This window comes from Alexandromys fortis, unplaced genomic scaffold, assembly GCF_014885135.2.
Source record: "Alexandromys fortis isolate MF-2015 unplaced genomic scaffold, M_Fortis_MF-2015_v1.1 scaffold_100_1_3062724, whole genome shotgun sequence".
Lineage (NCBI taxonomy): Eukaryota > Metazoa > Chordata > Mammalia > Rodentia > Cricetidae > Alexandromys > Alexandromys fortis.
In genome coordinates this window covers 1,742,066-1,766,020 of record NW_026067992.1, presented here as the reverse complement: position 1 = coordinate 1,766,020, position 23,955 = coordinate 1,742,066, and the positions used below count along the sequence as shown (strand labels likewise).

Genomic DNA, 23,955 nt, shown 5'->3' with positions numbered 1-23,955 from the left:
TACTCTGTCACAGGGGAACAATTGAATTTTAATTTTTCTTTTCTATTTTGAAAGAGGCTCTTACTCGGCCCAAGTTGGGTTTGAACTTACTAACTACATAACTAAGGATGACCTTGAACTTCTGCTTCCTTGTAAGGAAGTCCAGTTAGCAGAATCGTAGTTGTGAACCACCACACCCGGGTTATATGCTGCTGGGGATCTAGCCTACGGCTGTGAGCATGCCAGGCAAGCACTTCAGCAACTGGAAACATCTGCAGTCCAACAACTCCATTTCCTGGAAAAATGTCATGTTAGTGCAAACTATAACCACGAATACATCATACAGTTTTTAGAAATAATAGGCAGGGAGAAAAAGAATTGGGGAGCAGAACGAAGCAATGAAAACAGTCTGCTGGTGGACACAAAGGAGGTGTCTGCTGTGATAGATACAGCAGGTGAACAGAAAGGAAAACACACCTTGTACCATTCTCACTTTCGGTCTTTGATGGTTCTCTCAGTGAGGGCCGTCAGGCCACAAAGCTGCCCCATCTATCGGAAGAAACACGGAAGCTAGAAACTGTCCAAGGGATGAATCTGTCCCCGGTGTTAACTGGTCCTGGTGCAGGTGCCGGCAGGGGCTATGATGAAGAAATACATAAACACCTGGAAACTGGGTGGAAATCTGAGCAAGAGCCATCACAGGGTTTACTTTCAAGATGCTGATGGCTCCAATCTGGAGACAAAAGCACGAGCTGCACCTAAGATGGCAAAGAGGGCTTTTGGAGTTTAGTTAAAATAGGGAATCCAAGGCAGATCTGATGGTGGAAATAAAAAAGACAAAGGTGGAGTGTTAGGAAGGGAAAACAGAGCAAACCACAGTCACAACAGAAACTGTGAAAGATGAAGGCTGAGGGTATGAAAAGGTGAGGTGAGATCATGAAATGGTACAAGAAAAGAAAGCTTGCCTGAAAGGGAGAGGAATCTGGAAATGAACCCACAGAGGTCATTTAAGGTCAAAACTGTTCAAGCGTTTTGAAGGTCAGCTCCAAAGAGGAGATTTGATAATGTGCTCGCCAGACAATATTCAGCGAAGGTTTCCAGTGAATGGCCAACCTGGAGGAGGATAAAATACAAAGTAAGTAGGATACAAGATCCCAGGTAATGAAGTGAAGGGGACACCAGGTCAGAAGCAAAAGCGTGACTACAAACCTACCCACATATGAAAAAATTTTTCAAATACAAAGTATATGTAATGCACGAGATATCTTTGCCTTGCCAAGTACCTTGACAGATTTAGGAGGCAGAAAGAAAACCTACGATTACTGCATGTTTTTTCGTGGATTTAAGTTTATTAGTTGTTATTTTATCATTCCAAATCTTTCTGACAAGCCCTCCAAGTAAATATGCCATGGCCACTTTTCCAACAATCAAGAGGCGCTAGGAGACAGCAGATAGGTAAGTCACCCCATCCAGATCAGCAACAGCAGGGAAGCCGGAACTGACTGCTCCCTGCACTGCGGTCTCCACCACAGCTGCCTGCCTGAGCACAGCACAGCAGACACACGACCTGGCAGCCTCCAGTCTGCTGCCCATGCTGGCCTCCATCATTCAAGCAAAAAGCGCTCGAGCTGAAGCCTCCCCAACTAAACTGTATGGAGATCTTTTTAACTTCCCTGAAACTCTTTAGATCTCGGTAATTTTCAGAGCACTCCTTCTCCTCCTTTACGTTGTCCAAACTGAGCTTTACATAGATATGGAACATTCAAAGCAGCAACATGTCTGAGAATGTGCACCATCCAGTTATGTGACCTGCCAGTGGCCTTGAGTGGCACGCATACTGAGGTTTAGGATCAGCACAAGAAAGATTGTAGGACAACTGTCACGATGTCAATTAGGTAAACAGGGCACTGTGGCACTTCACAAAAAAAAAAAAAAAAAAAAAAAAAAAAAAAACCTGCCATTATGACCTGGGAGTGTGCTTATTATTTGCAAAAATGAAGATAAAACCGATTGTGATGACTGGCAGAAGACACTGTGTGTTACTATACATTGATAGAGATTATCGGAAGTGACTGGCACACTATGTAACCACTAAAATAAACAAAGCAGATTAATCTTGATTTGTTTGACAGCAACAATCGCATATGGGAAAGGTTCCTGTTTACTTGTTTAATGTTATAGTCTCCCATTACATGTGAAAGTGTTTTTCATTTTACTTCTAACATCAAAGATGGTGGTTCGCAACCTTCCTAACGTTGCGACCCTTTAACACAGTTCCTCGTGTTGTGGTGACCCCCAACGATAAAATTATTTTTATTGCTAGCTGTTATTTTGCTAGTGTTATGAACTGTAATATAAATATCTGATATGCAGGATACCAAATGTGCATGCTGCCCCCAAAGGGGTCATGACCCACAGGTTGAGAATGCTAATCTAAGTTAATGTACACACATTGCCAATTATAAACACACAGGGAGCAAATGACTGGATGAAGGGGAAGATGAAAAGCTTCACTCTCTCTGAATATCCATTAGCCGGCATTGACCCCAGTCAAGGATACCTGCACAGAGTTACTATGTTAAGTTCTTTCAAACCCCGAAAAGGGTTGCAACCCACTGGTTGAGAATCGCTGCACTAGAATGAAGCTAAATGCATATATACATTGTGCATACACTTTATTAAGTAGCCTTAAGGTGGAATTTTAAGTCACACAATATTATAAAACGTCTCATAACAAAATTTAAAATTAAGCTAAGGAGAGAAGGAAAAAACATATTTTTGATTTAAACTTACAGTTATTCAAATTAGTATCATTTTGCTGTTGACTGTGTACATTGTTTTAAAGCATAGACTAAAGCTGCCCTTGAACACACTGGTGTAAGGGAACGGTAATCTTACAGAATTTTCCTCTCACAGTCTGTGTTTTGTGATCAAAATTATTAGTTTTTATAGTTGTAAAAGCAAAACAACAACAACAACAAACAAAAAAAAGCACAGCATCACCCTGGAAACACGGACTCCATTGCTTCCACTCCTTTTGCCACATTTTGCTGTAACAAAAGATGCTAAACTTCGTCTCACTTCTCCAAAGTGATAAAATTCACATCTTTGCACTACCTTAAACAAGCAAAACATGCAACCCAACTGGGCTGCAATGACTACATTAAGAAAAATGTTGAGTTTACCCTTAAATTGCTATTAAATCGTGATTTAATTGACATTTTAAATAAAATTGGCTTTAAGTCACCACCTTATTGATTTTTAATTCACATACTCTACAGTTTAACCACTCAAAATATACAACCTAGTGTTTTTTAGTGTAAGCCCAGAACTGTAAGCAGTCAGATCAATTTGCTAGCTTGTCGTGGGCCCGGGAAGCAAGCTCCACCCCTTCAGCAGCACCCTCCTCTCCTCGCTCATATGTGCATTCCAGCATTCTTCACTACTTGACCAAGGATGATTGTACTCTGGGCATTTTCTGTAAATAAAATACCTTTGCCTTTTATTTTATCCTAAAAATTTCTTTTATTTTTGCTTTTTAAAAATACCAGTTTCATATAATTTCACAGTTATGATTTTTGTTTGATTTTACAGTTAATCTGTTTTGCAGTATGTGTCCGTGACTTTCAATAGCCACACACATATGTTCTACTATGTGGTTATATGAAACTTCATCCATCCATTAGTTGAATATTTGAGTCGTTTCAGCTTGGGGACTATAGTTAATTATAATACTGTGGCTACTCAGAGTTTTGTGTAAAAACACACTCCTTTCTTTGCAGTAAATACTTGGTAGTCTAACTGCTGGTCATGTAAAAACTACATCTAACCTCAGAACAAAGCATCAGGATGTTTTCCAAAATGTGTACAACACTTTACATCCCCAACAGCAATGTACAAATAACACACTGTCTCACTTGCAGGTGTTATTTTCTAACATTTAAATATAACCTTAGTGCATATGAGGCAGTATCTCTGTGGGATTTTAATTTGCATCTTCTTGCTGGTTGGCAGTGTTGAGCATCTCTTCTGGTGGCTATTGGCTGGGTTTTGTGTGTTTGTTCCTCATGTTTACTACTCAGGTTCTTTTCGCCCATTTGCTTCATTGCTGGGGGTGGTCCAGGACAGGCTCCATCACTACACTTGCTCAGACCTTGGCACACTTTAACCACGCCATCTAATCACTGAGTTGTAGCAGTACTGCATATATTCCAGATAAGAGTTCCTGATTGGAAAGGTGACTTTCAAAGTTTTCTTTCTCTCTATGAATTGAGCTTTCACCTGATCATATCTTTTGAAGCACAGAGGATTTTAATTATGATAAAATCCAGTTTATTTTCTTTTATTGATTGTTCCTTGGTGCCATTTCTACAAAATCATTCTTTCATTCAAGGTAACGGAGACCTACTTTTCTGCTTTCTTCAAAGTTTTATCTTACAGTTACTGAGGTCTAAGATCTATTGTGTAATACTTTTTCAGATATGCTATTAAAATTATCTTAAAAAAATAATTGGGGTTGGAAGATATGTACTGCCAATCGGAACTCTTAAGGAACTGAAATAATACCAGCATGCTAATAAGTATCTTTTTGTTGAAATAACCAGAAATTTTCTTTCTTGCAAATCCCAAGAACATACTAGCAACTTTAGACAACCTTTATGTATGTGGTTAACAAAAGTTTTGAAACTATACATCTTGTTAGACATTCTACAGAATGTATACGACAAGTCAAAATGCACAGATGCATGGTGCAAAGGACAAAACCACCCTCAGGATGAATTAGTGAAAATTTGAAACTTTATGCTGAGAGCCAAACAAAGCAGATAGATCATGATCTTTCTGACAGCAATAATCACATATGGGAAATGTTCTTCTTTATTTGCTGACTGTTGTAATCTCCCACTACAGTGAAAGGGTTTCTCATATTACTTTTAAGACAGAGGTTCTCAACTTTCCTAATGCTGTGACCCTTTAATACAGTTTCTTTATGCTGTGGTCGCCCTCAACCACAAAATTAATTCATTGCTACTTCATAATTTTGTTACCGTTATGAATTGCAATGTAAATACCTGATATGCAGGATACCCAATTTGTGTGTAACCCCCCAAAGGGGTCATGACCCACAGTTTAAGAACTGCTGATCTCAGAAAATGTGTGCCCACGACCAGTAATAAACACACAAGTAGCAAATGACTGGATGGACGGGAGGATGGAAAGCTTCACGACCTCTGAATATTCATGAGCAGAGTGCTGACACCAGTCACAGAAGCCTGCACAGGGATACTGCTAGGCGCTGCTCCGTGGTACCTTTTGGTTTAGACACAGTGAGTGACTAAGAGTTGTCTGTCACAGTGCCAGAGAGAGCCTGTTCCGTCTAGTGAAGAATTGCTGTTGAGCAGCAATGCTTGTTCATTCTTGCCCTAACTATAGTGAGACATTTCAAAGGAAATCTCCAGCAACCTGATAGGAAAATTCAATAAGCAAAAATCTTCTGTCCAAATTCCAGGGAAAATCTAATCTGTTTGCTTCTGAATAAAATTCGAGGTAACCTGTCTTCCCTATAGTCTCTAAAGTTCAGTATTTACTCCCTAGTAGGAGTTCCCAAGCTTGTTGGCTATTATTACTTAAGTATTATTATCTATTGCATAGATATTATGCATCTTAATGAAAAGACTACATCTATGATCTATGTTTCAATCTGTTTGTGTATTTGTTTCTTTATATCGTATACAGATTTTTGGTCTGAAAAGGTAGTACAGCTGCCAGGTATGCACCTCATATCTAGGATTTTTTTTCTTTGTGTGTGTGTGAGGGGCACATATTCATGTAGGTGTATGAGTGCATGCATGCATACATGTGGAAGCCAGAAGACAACATTAGGTGTCATTCCTGTCACCATTCACCTTGTTTTTTGAAGCGGGGTCTCTTATTGGTCTTGAGCAATATTTTTCAACATTCCTAAGGCTTTGACCCTTTAATATGGTTCCTCATGTTGTGGTGACCCTCTACCATAAAATTACTTTAGTTGCTATTTTGTAACTGTATTTTTGCTACTGGTATGAATCATAATGTAAAAAATCTGATATGCAGGATATTTGACTCATGACCTAAAAAGGGGGCACAACCCATGGCTTGAGAACCACCGGTCTAGAACATCTTAAGTTGACTAGATGGCTGTCCAGCAAGTCTGAGGGATTTGACTGTCTCGATGACTCAAACATTTGGGTGCAGAAACCACCATCCTTGGATTTTAAAATGTGGGTTCTGAGGGTCAAATTCAGGCCATTGCACTTATGTAATAAGCAGTATAAGCCACTGAATTATCTCCCCACCATCAATTCTCTTCTTGAGTCCTTTGCTAAGGACTAAATATTTCTATTTCTCTCAAACTCCAGGTGAGTTCTGCCCTCCAATGTGACAGCATTTGAAAGGATCCTTTGAAAAGGAGTTAGGTCCCAGGAATGGAGCCCTCATCATGGAATTAGGGCCCTTGTAAGAACAAACTGAAAGAACCTGCTTCCTCTCTCTCTCTAACCTTCAGCTCCAGAATTGTGACAAATAATACCATTATTTAAACTACCCAGTTGCAGAAATTTGTTGTAGATATTCATATTCACTAAGAAAACTATGATTATGATGAAAATGGCATGCTGGTTTTCTTAAAATTAAAAACAAACCAGATGCATTAAAACAAGCACTACTCTGGCCTCGTTCCACCAAGAGGTGACCACATGACAGCTTTGTAATGACTGAACTGTAAGTAGAGATTAGCTAGACTCCTGAGCTAGATTCCTGACCACAGTCATTTCTCCTTCTACAATCCTTCCACTGCCTAAAATGCATAAGAGCTGGAGATACCAGAGCCATCTTGTCCCATGAGGAGAAGGCAGGATGAACCAAGCAGTGACCCAACATCAATAACTACTTAGTTCAAGAATTCTGCTTACATCAGAAAACGTAGGTCTGGGATCTCTTCATGCTAGTGTTACAGCCCCCCCCCCGTGGCTCATAGCCAAACCTACTTAGTATTGATATAGAAAAATGAATTCATGAAAATTAAACCCAGTCACCTGTGATTTCCCCTCACTCAGAGCTGAGGCAAGAAAGATGGTGAGTTGGGAGATCAGTTCGAGCTGTGTAATGAAACCATGACTTAAAAATCAAACTCAATCCCTGGGCCTGGAAAAAAAAAACTAGAAAAATTACAAATTAGGCCACGAGTTCGTACTGACGCCCCAATCTACCCACTGACTCACATAGAGGATCAAGTTCTGGACATGTGTGAGGCAGCTATATACTGATTTCCCAAATTCTAATCCAGCACACCTCTGACAGCTAATTCAGTGCTGTCAATAATCACACTAAGAAATCAGCCCAAACTAGAAGAGCTTGGAATGAACCAGGACACCCACGGGAGGGTGATGTTCTCTGTGGCTTCAAAATAATAAAGTCCTTCTCAGTTCATCTGACTGAAAGATACACAGCTTGTATTTTAATATGTATAATTAAGATCCCCATTGCAATGGTTAGATTTTAATTAGAAGGAAGCAGAGAAATAGTATTTAGGTGCTAGCATATGGTGAATGAAAAGAACATCCTATTTGTGGCCTCCTTCTGCCTACTACTGTTAATTAATCACCTATCACATCCCTTTGTGCTCGGTTCATTCAAGCTATTTTGCTCAGTGTTGTTTGCTTAAACAGCTAACTTTTCTACAGATGTGGCTATAGTGTCCTGCCTCTTGTTTCTCTGTCTTGCCACATCTTTTCCACTCACATCTCAATTAAAAAGAAAACTAAACGAATCTCTCAGTTGGAAACAGGCTGGGTTTGTTTCCCTTTGCATAATTCTGCTCCCATCTTTCCTCTTTTTCTTTGATGGTTCTGAAAGCCACGGGGGGTAGGTTTATTTCATAGAGTATGTTTCAAGTGACATGTGTAGAGATATTTCCAAAAGGGAAGTCCCCAATGTTGGATCATGCTAAAGGATGAAAGAGGAAAAATGATTAAGCTTTGTGCTTTCTTGAAAAACTCAAGATACATTTGGAGATCAAAACTATTTATTTTTTCAGATGGTATAGGAGGAAACCAGATACGATTGAGTTTTGTTTGTCTATGTTGCCATTGTTGGTTTTTTCCTATTTTTTTCAGAATGTCATACATTAGTACTGTATTTACAACATTTCAACCCCCTTTGCCTCAAATTTTTCCCATCTTCATGCACCCCCCCAGTTCCTCTCATATTCATGGCCTTCAATCTTTACTACTGTTATGCAAACGTAAACATACATAGAAGCACATATATACATATACGTGCATATAAATACAGCTGGTTGAATCCGTTTACTATTGCTTGTATGTATATGTATTTAACACTTAACATTTGAGATTATGAAATCTATCGGGGGACTTGGCCCTACTTGTTTTTGTTTTTTTTGTTTGTTTGTTTGTTTTGTTTTGTTTTGTTTTTGTAGTTTTCGAGACAGGGTTTCTCCGCAGCTTTTGGTTCCTGTCCTGGAACTAGCTCTTGTAGACCAGGCTGGCCTCGAACTCACAGAGATCCGCCTGCCTCTGCNTTGTAGACCAGGCTGGCCTCGAACTCACAGAGATCCGCCTGCCTCTGCCTCCTGAGTGCTGGGATTAAAGGCGTGCGCCACCACCGCCCGGCTGTTTTGGGGTGTTTTTTTGGTTTTTTTTTTTTTTTTTTGTTATTCGAGACAAGGTTTCTCTGTAGCTTTGGTGCCTGTCTTGGAACTAGCTCTTATAGACCAGACTGGCCTCAAACTCACAGAGATCTGCCTGCCTCTGCCTTCCAAGTGCTGGGATTAAAGGCATGCACCACAGACCAGCTCCTGTTTTGTCTTTAAAGTCAACTCTTGAGGCTTAAGTTAATTGCCCATGATTAGATGAGACATATTTTGCAAGTGATCAATCACCCAGTAGCCCAGGTAGCAAAAGATATGGGTTTGGTGACCTAGGAATCAGCACTATAACTAAGAATGTGGGATGGACCCCACATAAGTCTCATGCACTGATGCCCAAGAACTGACTATTCTGCAAGCCTTCTTTGTTATGGCTGTTGCTGACATGCATGGTAGTTCATATCTGTAATCCCAACTTTCTGGAAGCTGAGGCAGAAGTACTGCAGTCCCTGGAAAACATGGATCACAGTAAACTCTAGGCCATGTTGAACTAGAAACAAGGCCTTGTCTTAAAAAAAAATGAGTAATTTGCATTTTTGTACATGAATTATATGTATATGTGTATACACACACATATATATACGTATATATGTATATGTATACAGTCTGCTACTATCATCCCTATGGATAATGTTAAATAACTATACTACACACTGTCCCTAAGTCAGAAAGAAAAAATTAGAAATTCGGTATGATTTCCAAATTAACTAAGCCCCTGTTCTCATTCACACTGCTCTGAGAAGCGGTCTCGCTTTTGTTCTTCAATGAAAAACATCAGTAGAACCACATGTTAATTTTTACAGTATAGGTCAGCTTTATGGGTAAAGTAAGAATGTTTTCTGGAAGTTACAAACGGTAGGAGCAAGACCAACATAATTCACTACTGGGCAGCAAAGCAGTCAAAATCTACTCAAGTGTAACATTAACTGCTCTGGGAAACACACAGGGTCACAGTCAGGAAATCCTTGGGACCGAACAGACGTGAGTTATTGCAAGAACTACACTCTTTACACTCAGCGATCCTCCATCAACTTATTCAACAAGATTTAAGCCTTTGAGTAGGAACTGCAGTTTGCAGTGTGAGATATTAACCTATAGTATATATAATCTCTAACTTTGGAGGACATGTAGTGTGGAAGGATAGGAAGGTATTCAAAATGTCCTATGTGGTGAGTGGCGCTTACAATTACTTAACCAAGTTAAAGCAGAACTGGTGACATTAGTTCTTTCTCAAGAAAGGCAGAATAACCCAATGAGAATTTATACCTCCCACTGGTAAGTACCTAACTGTCAGGTTCCTGTGCTGTCTAGGTTCTGTTCTTTCTATTAGATCAGCATCCCAGTTCAAATAACTAATATATATGCCGTAAAATTGAAATAAACAAAAGAAGTGTTTGTTTGTTTGTTTGTTTGAGACACAGTTTCTCTGTGTAACAGCTCTAGCTATCCTGGAACTAGCTCTTGTAGACCGGGTTGGCCTCAAACCCACAGGAGATCCACCTGACTCTGGCTCCCGAGTGCCTGGATGAAAGGTGTGTGCCTTGGCCAGATGATGCGGCTGAAAACTACTCTAAGATGAAAAGAAATGATTCAAATTTCAAGGAAACCATAGATTAATAAGATAAAAAAAATCTACGTTCGTGACTTAGATTACATTTTTTGTTATTTTTTTGTTTGTTTAAGACAAGTTTCCTCTGTGTAACAGTCCTTGCTGTCCTGAAACTAGTCAACAAGAGCCAGATGACATTCTATTCTTTTTTTTTTTTTGGTTTTTTGAGACAGGGTTTCTCTGTAGCTTTGGTGCCTGTCCCAGAACTAGCTCTTGGCTCTTGTTTACCAGGCTGGCCTTGAACTCCCAGAGATCCGCCCGCCTCCCGAGTGCTGGGATTAAAGGCCTGTGCCACCACTGCCCTAGCTACCAGAAGACATTCTTAACAATGAAATCATTTAGCAAGCTTGTGTGGTTTGACCTTTTACTTTCTTTACTCAGGCATCATTGACTTCAAAACTCCCGGATGCATTTGATATTCATGGCGAAGACCCACCTGTTTCTCTCCCTCAGGCCTTCCCTCTCTCCTGCCATCTGTTTTTCTCTCTCCTCTCCCTGCTAGATACCATGCTTCCTAAGAGACCACTCTGAATATGCCTCAGATTTTAGATGTTTCCATATAGAAGGAAGCTGATAAGGGGATTTGAAGTGAAATGGGAGAGTTGGAGAGCTGATTAAGACGATGGAGTGCCTTGAATACAGCCACCAGGACCAGAGATCAGATCCCTAGCACAGGGGTGCGCGTCTAATCCCAGTACAATGCACAATGGACAGTACAGGTGGAGACAGAAGGATCCTTGGGGCTCACACTCACTGGATAGCCAGTCTTGCCAACCAGTGGTTTCCAGGTGAGTAAGAGACCTTATCTCAGAATAAGGAAGAGAAAGACTAAGGAAGACATCTGCAGTTAACCTTTAACCTCCATATGTGCACAGATGTATAGTCACACATGAGATCATGAACACATATATCCGCTCACATATCACACACACACACACACACACACACACACACACACACACACGTATTAACAAATGGAGGGATATTTGTTTGGATGGATGGATGGATGGATGGATGGATGGATGGATGGATGGATGGATATTCTGTAGGGAGTCGTTTCGTTTCTCTGTTCTAAATACATTATGTTTTAGTATACTACTTTATAGGCTAAGGCAGAGATTTTTCACTGAGATGGAAGGAAGTGTATGGCCTCCAAGAAAAATGCCATGATAAGTCTTTTTACCCTCTACTCCTTGCATAAGCAGTGTTTCCTTACAACAAAAAGAAAAGCACAGTGATACAAAGTTTTAAAGCTATATCCTTGATCAACCTCAACACAACAGGCTCGTGACTGGCAATTTTACAGACCCTTACACACAAGCCAGAAATTATGCAAAGCTGAGTTGGGGAGTATGAATCGTCACAATCAAAAACATGATTACAAAGATAACTGCCAGACAGCCAATTAATTATTGCCAGACCTAGGCTGCAGGACGTTGCCACCAACTAGCCCAACAAGGTCTTGGCGATGTCTTCATCTGGGGACTGCAGATTTCAACCACATGAGATACATCCTTATCGCATAGGATCTCTCCCTTGGAGCCTGAGACAGAATCGACAAGGCATGAAAACAATTAATTCTAACAAAAGGAGACGCACAGACAAATGTCTTCTCAAAGCCCCAAATGAGGAAACTATTTTGGAGACAGTTCATGAGAAACGTTTATTGTGTATCTATTAACGGGAAAGCTTGGGCATCTATAACAAAGAAAAGGACAAGTAATTAGAGGCAGGAAGGGAAGAGCAGGTTTCTCTCTCTCCAACCTGTGAGTGTAAAATGGTCTCTGGCAGCTCTCAGTGGGGCTTCTCTTGTCTTCTCTTCCAGAGCCCCCATTCTCTGTGCTCCTCAAGAACTGTTAACTCTTCTTCAAAATCCCAGCGTTGTCTCCAATTTCCAGGATGTCTGCTCTCACAGACCTAGATGTGAAAGTCTAAATGTTGCGCCTTAATCAACAATTGTTTCCCTAATCATTTTTTTCCTAGTGTCTTTACAAAGAATTCTGGTTTTTAGAGGAACTGTAAAACTATAGAGCAATAGATAGTCCGTTGTGGGAGGAAACAAGAGCCGTGTTGATTGCAAACATGAGCACTGAGCTAAAGTTCCTTCCTTTGGACCTTCCTTGACTCTGCTAAGGGACATCACTTTATTCACTTAAATTTTCTGTTTCCCAGAGAGATCATCTGTCTGTCACTCAGTAGTAGTAAACGTCAGAGTTATTACAAAGCACTAATGAGATACTTTATGTTAAATGGTGAGTGGGACACGAAACAGTCCACAATGAAAGGCGTCATTACATAGAAAGCCAAGGACATAGAGGCATCATGAAAATCCTATGGGTTTTCAGTTCAGGCCTAGGTCCTGTTGCTAGAATCTGCATATTTAAGTCAACTACCTATCTAAGTCTCAATCCTTCATCAACGGCTAATACTAAATTTTTCCCCCTTTTCCCAACATTGCTGTGGAACCTGGACATAAATCTAAAAGCACTTTCAAGGTAACAACCAAACGAAATGTATTATTTCTACAAACACAATCATTAATCCTGTTGCTATGGCAGCTCCTACAGCTGCTGTCATAATAACTTACTGCTCACCAGAACACAGACAGGCTTAAAGGAGTGAATTTATCACTGCCGTGGATTCATATACAATCGCTACAGGTTAAGGCAGCATTCAACAAGAAATTGTGTTCACGTCATTTTAACTGATCTCTCAGTTAAAGAAAACTATCGTCAGTTTATAAACTACCTAATCCATATTTGAGAGATAACTATTTAAAGTTTATAAAATAAACAATTATTACAATAAAAAGTAGAGCTTTCCCAAACATATTAATCACTGTTAATCAGTGAAATGTCAGTGACATGTGTGCTAAGTACATCAAACTGCTCATTCAAATGCAAATTACATCTTAAGTATAATTTTTCCAGATGCAAATGTCAAGGCTCTCAAATTGTCCAAACCATTCACTCAAGTTCTTACTTCCCAAAGGCTGACATACCACAGGCTCAGCTCCAAACGTTCTCTTTTCACTGTTTCCTTCTAGGTTGGGGGAAAAAAAAAAAAGATGGCAGGAAGAAAGGACATACTCTGCTGACACTAGAGCTGGGCTCCTAGAAGGACTGTGACCATCAGATTCAGAACAGAGGAAGGAAAACACGATCATGTCAGCAACGGGACTGTAGTGCCATCCTTGAACATTTATTAAAAATGCCGCCCTACACAGGAATTACAGAAAACACTTTACCACCGATGTCCTAGCCACAATATGAAAATGATGTAGATTTGCAAAATATTCTAGGAGATATTTCTCCGCAGTTCAGCCATGTATACAAGCTCAGTTCAAATTATTTAAGTATAAAAAATGTTGATGGAAATAAATTTATAGGGAAGGTAGACTTCCCTCTGTGTGTGATGGAAATATTCCCTCTTCATTTGACTCACACCTAAATACAACAAATTAAGGAAGTTTAGATGTCTTATAGGCATTTTCAAAATTTATAAAACTCAAAGAAAATAAAATATAAAAAGTAAACAGATAAAACTTCAAGGCAGAACAGGTTAAATTGCAAAAAAAAAATAAATAAATTACAGAAACTTAATGTATATGTATGTAATGCTATTTATACTTATAATGAAATTTTCCATGAAATGTCTGTTTCAGTTGGTTCTTTCACAGGATATGGAACACGCTTCATTTTTCTCTACTTAAAAACAAAGTGTTATTTAATTTCGTTAAAACTATTTTCTACTCCCTTTTGAAAGGCACAGTGGGTTTAAATTTAACCAAAGAAGTGAAATAACTTAGACACTTCAAAATTTCTTGCTATAAAAAAGTCAGAAGACAAAAATGAATGAAAAGACATCCCAAGTTCATAGATCAGACTATTTAATATTATTTAAATGTCCACATTTACCTTAAATAATCTATATGTTTAATATAATTTCTACTAAATCTTGATGTCCTTTTTGTAAAACAAAAATATCCATATTTAAAGTAAAAATAACCCCCTCAAAAAGTGGAAAACTCAGTAAAGCAATTACCCTCATAATTTCTGACCTTAGAATATATATACGATTAAAGTACTCCTGCAGAATAATCCTGGCACAAATATAGACATATTTTTCAATTCATGATACTAGGAAAACTTTCTAGCCACATGCAAAGAAATGGAAAAGTCCCTTTAACAGGATATATTTTTTTAAAAAGTCACTCACAATAAGTTAAACACTTAAATGTGAGTGTTGACATTAAAGCTTCTTGAAGAAAATTGGAAGAAAAAGCTCCATGACATCAAATTTGGCAATGATTACTTCAATATGACACCAAGAGGGCAGGGAACCAAAGGGTTGAACTTCACCAACTAAAAATTCTGCACAACAAACAACCAAGAAAGTAAAGGGCACCTGTAAAGTGAAAGGACATATTTGCAAGTAGTATCTGGTAGGGAGCAAATATACGCAAGCGCTAACTCAGAGCTTCACACACTGAAGCAAGCAAATGAAAGACTTGTCAGAGGAATTAAATATGCTCGTATCCTAGAAGGCTATGCAGAGAACATCATAATAGACATGTGAAATGTCAATCAGCTTTAAGATAATGAAAACCAAGCCTTAATTCAGGCTATACTTGTGCATATCCTAAGTGGTGGGATGACCAATATTAAAAGAATTTCCTTTTAATTCAGGAAATGTCAAGTATTAACTGGGAATACGCATTTGAACCATTGTGTATTGTTGGTAGCAATACCAAAAAGTGCTGACACAAGGAAGACAGCGTGGGGTTCCGCAAAGGAAATAAAATAGAGTTATGTGGTCTAGTAACTTTGTCTCTGGCATATATCCAGAGAAATGAAAAGATTTTTGAAGGTCTACTTATAACTTTGTGTTCACTGCAGCATTAATCCCATAACCAAAGAGTAGACGAAACTTAAATGCTCTTCAATAGATTGAGCAAACAGATGCACAAAATGGGATTTTATTAATGGTTTAACACAAATATTGCATGTTATCACACGGAAGGGATAAAAACATTTTGCTAAGTGGAATACGCCACAGGGAGGAGAAAAGGGAAATGATTTTAATGGGTGTGCAACTGTAGTGCTCGCAATAGGAAAAAAGTATGGAGATCTGTTGACCAAAGTGGAGGTAATTAACGGTAGAGTGCATGCAAGACTATTAAGATGGAAACTTTACTTTATGTACTTTTAACTAAAAAGGGGGAAGAGAAGAAAGAGAGAAAAAGAGAGAGAGAGATGCATTGTTTGCTCACAGTAAGGGCAAAGACAGTAGGATACAAAACTCAAGGCCTATCCACCACTTCAAGAAGAGTACTGTCAAAACAAACACAACATTCCCATGGAATAGAAATGACACCTCAACCAGCTGCATCTTCATGCAGGCCTGGCTTTGGGTCCTGAAGACCGCCAGTTGGCCTAGAGTTCTCTCAAGTTAGTCCAGTTCATTAAAATTCCTCTGTGCAAAGTGAGGTCCAGAGTCTGGTTAGCTAATAACACAATGAGTTGCACTGGGGTATCCTGCAGTGACAAAAAATGATGCTCCCTCCTAAAACATAGAGCGGTCCGTTACAAGAGCAACTACACCAAACCGCACCTTAGCCCAGGCTCCTGCATTCACCCCACTGTTACTCTCATCTAGGGAACGCCTTAAAACTACTCTAAACTTGAGATATCGGCAATTGGAGAGAAGCCACCGCAAAAGTCGCTAGAACAAAGCGACAGACATCACAGGAAGAACTATCAAAGAGAAAAGGAAACGAACATGTCCCCAAACCCAAGTGCCCCAGTGCACTTAAAGAATTAATTCTAAAGTGTAGCCTGAATGTGGAAGAAAATTAATGCTTAAAATGTGAGTTCATAACTTTGGAAAACACTGACCAATTATGCTAGAAACGCTTGGTGGGATAAGCTAATAACTTTCTGTAAGAAGTGAAAAAAGTCGTACACTAAAAACAGGCAGAAATAAATCAAGGATGGGAAGCTATTAATAGAAGTCATTCAGCATCAGAGAGAGACACCAGGATGAAATCACAAAACAGCTTAAAATTTGAGCACACTGAGTCTGAATGTTTGTAACTTACAACATAGACATGGTGTGAAGGACTGGAAAGCACGGTTGAGAGGTAAAATGGATATGGCATACAAGTTAAACTTTTTAGAATTGGAGAATTATAACTCTTTGGATTATAAATTCATTACAAATTTCTAACTGGTAAAGACAGTTTAAGAACAGGAAATATAAAATGAAAATATTTCTATGTTTCCATAGAGATTACCTCAAAGGAAATATTAAATTGACAACAAATTCCTACATTCAACAACAGATGCCAAAAACCAATGGAATAATCATTTCATGGACGTTATGGGAAATGCCAGTCCGGTGAGATGTTTACAAGTAAATGAACTACAGTCAAAGGGAGGAATGGAAGAAAGAGTGCACATGGATTTATGAGGCAGGAAATTATCTGTTACGCAGAGATCCTCATACAAAACCCGAGCAGTCACTTCATACGAACCCTCACAAAAAGAACAATGAAATATATAGTTTGGAGAATCAGTAAACACAACAAGACTAAATCTGACACACACAGAAACTGTTTGTAGAAATTATTTTCCAAATGTGATAAAATACAATCACTATCTACAAATAATTTATTCCAAAATACATTCATTCAGATTGGTGAAATGTGTTTTAATAGCCAGGAATATATTCTATAGCTCATGAACTGTTCAGAAAATAGAAACACAAAAATATTTATCAATGAATGTAATCATGTAATCATGGCTACATGCAAACTGAAAACTAGAAGCAAACACTAAAGGAAAAGAAATGCACCCTAAGTTTAGAAGAATAAAAGAAAAATGGAAAATTTTCAGTAATGCATGAGAGTTTAAAAAGATAAAAACCAAAGAAGTTTAAACAGGCAAAATGCAATGATTAAAAAAACAAATCTAGATACATCAAAAACCTATTCTGAGATATACATATATATCTTTATTTATATATCTATACAGATATATAAATCTATATGGATATAGATACAGATGATATATATAGACAATATAGATAAAATATAGATGTAAATAGATATAGATAAATATGAATATAATACAGATGATATGGATGGATTAGATATAGAGATACACATTAGTTTGCCTGGATTTTGAGAACAGACCTTAACCCTTTAGCTCTCCCCACGCTACCCAGCAATCAGCCCACCTCCACTACTCTTCTCTGCTCCTGCTTTTTAGTGAATGAAGAGAACTCAAAGGTAACAAGGGAACACATCTCCAGCTTAAATTTAAACAGAAGCCAGAAAATGACAGGATGGACAGGATCACACTTGGCCTCAGCTTCTCTAGGACTTCTCCAGTTTGGACACCACCCACCATCCCTCCACATGTCCCTTGATGGCCCTCACTGATGTGTCCCACTGCACTGGTCAGAGAAAACAGGAAGCTTCTTTGCAAATAACTTCAATTCTTTGTATGTGGCAAACACACCCCGGGGAAAGCTGGGGTTACCACCTGCCTCTGTAACCACCACAAGGCCTCTGCACCAGTCTGGCACTGCAGCACACCAGACAGAGGAGCTGGAGGACACAGTGTGATGTGCCCGTACACTCTGACACTTGTCCCTAGAGTCCTATTAGAGACTGTTAAAAACCAGTATGCACCCTACCAGTCTGGGACAGAGATAGGGCCTTTAGAGAGAATAGAACCAGCTCACCTATGCTAGGGATGATCTGCTTGGCATTATAGGACACTTGCCCCCGTGCCCTAGCAAAGAAAGCACCATGACTCTATGGGTGACAAAAACAATCTCATGTAGCAAGGCATGCAGAAAATGATCACTGGCTTTACAAAGGTGTTGGCTCTATTTTTAAGTCAGGACTGCAATCAAAACTGCAAGTTTCTTTTAAACCTCTCCATCCTGCAGACCCTAGACCCATGCATTTAGCTTCACTTCTAAATAAGAAGTATAGAAAGAATACAATTCTGAAAATTGAATGAACCCCTTTTGCCCATCCATTCTATACACAAACCACTGGCCAATGAAAATCAACTCTAGTTCAATGGCCCAAGTCCTACAGGGACATTGCACCCTCTGCCATTACACCCTGAGCCTTTGCAGGCTTCTGTGATGTAATCATCTTTAATGCCATCCTCGGGTCATCTCCACATTTTTGTTTTTATCCCAGTCAACATTTGTGTTGCAGCAGCAGTTTAGCTAGCTAGAATTATCCATCATAGGGCCCCTCTTTATTCTTGTTTTGATTTTTTCTATTTTGAATGAATTTGTAAGGGCTTGGGGCTATTAGCTTAGGGGTAGAGTGCTTGCCTAGCATATGCAAGTCCCTAGGTTCAATCTCTGGTGCTGAAAAATTAAAGAAAATTTTAAAGGGGTTTCCTGATGACTTCACATGAAAAATTGTTAGTGTATCTAACATGATGCATGAAAAATGAATGCTTGTCACTTAGGCTGAAAATGTTTCATCTTTAAATGTTATTTTGATCATCAACTTGAAATGTGTGCATGAGTATGCCAAATATAAATGGATACCCAGATCTGAATACACTCATAAGTAGAGCGTCACCTTTGATCTTTTTAAGTTATGTTGTGTTCTAACTAACACAGCAATAACAGTTATATTTGTGAGGGACTTTGTGACATAGCAATAAAGGCAAACAGCATGGCATGATCCCATCAGAGTAACTGGACTATCTGTAACCATGATATTTATCATAGGTTTTGGGAACTTCATTCATATGATTGCAGCTTTAATACAATGTGGTGACAGATGCATTACTAATAAGCAAGTATAATATACGAGATACTCATTTAGTAGCTATTTGATGTCTACTACAACTATTCAGTGTTGAACCTGCAGCTGAGAAACACAGGTGAACTTCCTAGACAGTCTATATAGTGGCCAAGATTACAGAATGGGTAGAACTCGTTAGCTGTGATTTTCAAAAGGACATTTTTTTTTATAAAACACAAATAAACGATTCCCATATGAAAAACACAAATTATTCTGAGTAGCTACATTTTCAGTGCACGAATTAAAAATTTTGAGACAGAACAATCAGGATAGCCTTAACTTAAAAACGTGTCTTAAATGTTTAAAAATATGTCTGTGCTCACAGTATAGCCCAGGTAATACACAAATTGTCACTCAAGGATTTTAGGAGATAGCATACAAGGGAGGAGCCAACACCAACCCACTAAAGATCCAGAAATTAAGATAAGGTGGAAAAGTTATTTGTACACACACACACATGCACAGACACACACACACACACACACACACACACACACACACACACACACTATACTGACATGTGCATACCACACTGATGACATTGCTCCTAATCCAGAGCTCACTCTGCAAATTCATTGCCTTTAAATTAAATAATATCTACAGTCTAAAAAATATGACACTACAAGGACTTATTAAGCAAAAACAAAAGCAGAGTCTATGAAAATTCTTTCTCTATAATAAGATAAAGAAGACCCTCTATAAACCATCTTGTGTCCCTGATGGGACATTAACATGGGAAAGAAAGAGTGTCTTACTCCTTGAACTGAACAGACAGGTAATTCCAAATTCAAACTTCTCTGGAAGTTGAAACTAGATGTAAGAATATATAACACAGAAAGTAACTGGTTTATTTTCATTGCTGGGGCATGATCTTTAACACCTAAAATGTAACAGTATCAATTTGAAAATATAAAATGACATCAGTTCCTTGATCTAACCGCTTCACTAACACCACACACACACACACACACACACACACACACACACACACACACACGTGAGCTACTTACTGAGCTGTAGAGATAGCCTTCCCCATTCATGGCCACATAGAGACTGGCCTTCACACCTTGGATGGCCACCACCCGCAGTCCCACAGGAATTAGATTGAAGAGGGCTAGAAGAAGAAGAAGAAAAGACAGAAAGATTAATGACCTAGTGAATAAATCATCTTGCTCTTTATAATATTCTTGCAATTTTCAGCATCAAAATCCATTTATTAGAAACAGCATGGACAGAGTGATGGAAAGGGAGAAAGGAGATGGGGGGCGGGGGGAGGAAAGAGAATTAAAACCAGTTGGGGACTACACCGCCTTGGCTTGCCTCTCCAATACCATTAATTATTCATTCACAGAAGCTCCAGTGAGGTGTGTGATTCAACTAAAACAGAAATGCTAGGTTAGAAGGACTGCGAAAGTCTACATGGATTGGAATGTCTGGAATCTCTGCTCCCCAAAATAAACACATGAAGTAGCACAGTACAGTTTTCTAACAACTAACTTGCAACAAAACTCCTCAATAATAAAAGCAACCATCCTTCCTAAGTAACAATAAAATATAATCTTTAAAACACAACCGAACTTGCTTCAGTCTTCTTGTTGTGACCCTGAAAAAGTCATGAACACAAACAGTGAACACAGTCATGGACTAACACGGAGCAACAGAGCGGAGCGCTTGCCTCTTGAGATTTTGAAACTTTGCATGGAAATGAGGATACACTGATAAACGACTTGGTGGTTTGAATGAGAGAGGCCCCCATAGGCCCATCTATATGTATACTTGATCCCTAGTAAGTGGACTGACTGCTTGGGGGGAGGATTAGGAGGTGTGGTATTACTGGAAGAAAAGTGGTGTGTCTCTAGGGATGGACTCTGAGGTTCCAAATGCCCATGCCAGGCCCTGTTTCATTCACTCTGCCTCCTCCTGGTGGATCAGATGTGAGCTCTCAGCTACTGCTCCAATGCCATGTCTACATGCTTGCTGCCTTGCTCCCTGCCATAGTTGTCAGGGACTCGCCATTTGAAACTGTGAACGAGGTCCCAATTAGATTCTTTCTTTTATAAGTTGCCTTAACCATGGTGTCTCTTCACAGCAATAGAATAGTAACTGAGACAAGTAAACGGGCAATTTATAGCTAGTTTGAGCAACAACAGATATATGTCATAGTTAAAGAAAAACAGACTATATAAAACATTAAAAATTAAGTTGGCAAGCTGATTTAAACAACCTAAAATCAAACAGGAACATCGTCATCTTTATGTATTCAAATTACCTGTGACTGGAAATACTAAGGTACTGTGTCCACTCAGAGAAAAGCAAATGCATGGGCCAGAAAAGACAAAGGTGGTTGGGTTTCCTATGCTCCTTCTAGCAATGTCTTGTTATGAAGTATATGTCATGGCCCTGGGTCCAGTTGCTTTTGAGGTTACAGAATGAGCATAAGCAGAAAATATGACCCTAAAAATATTTGCATCACACACGGGAGGGAAGCAATCACCCACCTAGTTAGACTCTGCAGATGGCATTGCCGGGAGGCATAAAATATCTCAGGACTACTTTTGTAAAAGAATCCTTTGCAGTTCTCTTTAATAAACTGAGTGGCAGAGATCATGCACCCTCTCTACAGATAAAATGCTTCATTTCTGATACTGTCAAAGTTTAATAGAGTACCCCAACAAATTAACCCTATTGCTTCGACCTGGGTTTTTTCAACTCAAGACAGTAAGCTATCTGCACACACAGCACCAACACAGACATGTACAGTGTTTAGATTTGTCAAGTGTTCAGCTGAGACTTGAAAAGGATCAAGCCTTGGACTACAGGTTTCCGGTGGCAGGACTGTTTTTCTAGTTGCTGACACTGGCTAAGTCTCTCCCTCCTTAAGCCTGTTTTCTGATTTTCACAGAAATATAGACTATGTTAGAATCGTTGCTTAAGCATTAATTGTTCCTTCAATTTAGAGCTAATTTTAGTTCTTCCCATAGGCTCAGCATGGATCATGCAGTTTTTAAATTGCTTAAGAAATATAAGACAGTCTGTTTCAGGAGACATACAGAGTAACCTAACACAGTGCACAATTTATTTCTATAATCAAATAAATATATACTTCTCTGAACATAGCTTGTATGTTTGGTAAGTTCAGGGGATAACATGAAATCTCTTCGTGGCCTGAGGTATTTAGGAAATATTTTACACAGAGCACAAGACTGAAGCTGACACTTAGGAAAGCAGAGGAAGGCTGAGGTCATTCTGAGGAGAAAGCACAACCTGGAAATAGACAAGCATCCTCCTAATCATAGGGATGTGGATTTTACTAAACAGACAAGAGAACCCTGACACACGAAGACTAGAGCAGCAACGCAGATTAAGAGACAAACAGTGTGAAGGTGGATGTTTCTAGACCAGCCACGCAGAGTCACAAGTCTTTTAATTCCACGTCCCCCTCCATGTGGGCAAAACAATACAGTGCACACAATACAGATGCTTATAGAAAAAAAAATGTGCTATGCTCTTGAAAGTGTTTCACAAATAGTTATTTAGCATTAACAGTGAATATCCCCTTTTGTACATGGATGACTGATGTACATGGGTCCACACAGGCCACACTACATACGTGGAGGTCAGAGGGCACCCCAGGAGTCTGTGCTCATCTTCTACCTTATTTTGAGGCAGAATCTCTGGGTTGTTCAGATATGTAACCAGGTTATCCGGTCTGCAAGCTTACACGTTCTATCTCCGCTCTCATCTCAGGAAAGGAGCTCGGGGATTGCTTACATATGATCATACCGAGCTTTCTATGGTTCCAAGGATTTGAGCTCAGGTCCACACATTTGTATTCCAAGCACTATACTCACTGAGTCATCTCCCTAGCCCAATACCTAATAATTCTCATAAGTCATGATCCACCATATATAAAACATCAACATATTTCCTTAGTAATTTTCTTAGTTTGTACTCGACACCATTGCTTAATGCTTCAAAAGATAATATTTTATATCTATGCATTTTCAAAATGCTTATAAACTCACCAATTGTATTTCATCCTAAACCATAAATGGCATGAGGAATTTCTGGCAGAATGAGGATTGCGTCAATTTTTAAGACAAACTACTTCAGAGAGGTAACTGAGCTGATAGTGACACTAAGCAGAAAATTTCTAGCTCACTGATGTAGTTACCTGGAAAAAACTCTATTTCTTCTTTGTGCCATTTAAACTTCAATTTCCAAGGATAACTGGTTTTATCTTCTCACAAACTAATATGTATCTTAGCTGCTTTTCCTACATTTGCTATGGCCAGAGGTAGCTCCTTAGGGACTCGCTATTTGACACAGGCAGACAGACCTTAATATGCTTAATGAATCCTTCCTAAAAAAGCTGAATTTTGGTTAAAGTTAATTGCTTTGCTAACCATTAGTGAGCTATAGTTCATCTCTGTCCAACAAATAGCCATGCATTCTCCTTAAAGTGTTTAGTTTTTCTTTAAAAATTTCATACATAGACGCAATCATCTCCATTCCACTTCCTGGTACCCACCCACCTCACTCCTCTCCCAACTTCATGTCCTCGTCCAGCCAATGAAAACTGAGCTTTCCTGATGCTTTCATCACTTTCATTTCTTGTTTTTTTTATTATTTATTTTATAAAGAAAACAATCTTTTTTTCATTTTGCATACCAATCCCAGTTCCCGCTCTCTCCCCTCCTCCCCTTCCTTCTACCTAATCCCCTCCCACTCCATCCCCCAACCACTTTTCAGAGAGGGTTAGTGAGGCACATTGCTTTGGGGAAAGTCCAAGGCTCTCCCGGCTCTATCTAGGCTGAGCAA

At 39.1% G+C, this 23,955-nt stretch overlaps 1 protein-coding gene across 3 annotated transcripts in view; it reads right to left on the bottom strand.

The window, feature by feature from the left end:
- Positions 1-23,955, bottom strand: part of Fgf12 (fibroblast growth factor 12) — a 532,109-nt gene that overhangs the window by 160,886 nt on the left and 347,268 nt on the right. For all 3 annotated transcript variants that reach the window (XM_050159955.1, XM_050159954.1, XM_050159953.1), the window contains one exon: positions 20,145-20,248. In XM_050159955.1, the coding sequence (XP_050015912.1) occupies positions 20,145-20,248 (104 nt within the window). The remainder of the gene's footprint in view (positions 1-20,144; positions 20,249-23,955) is intronic.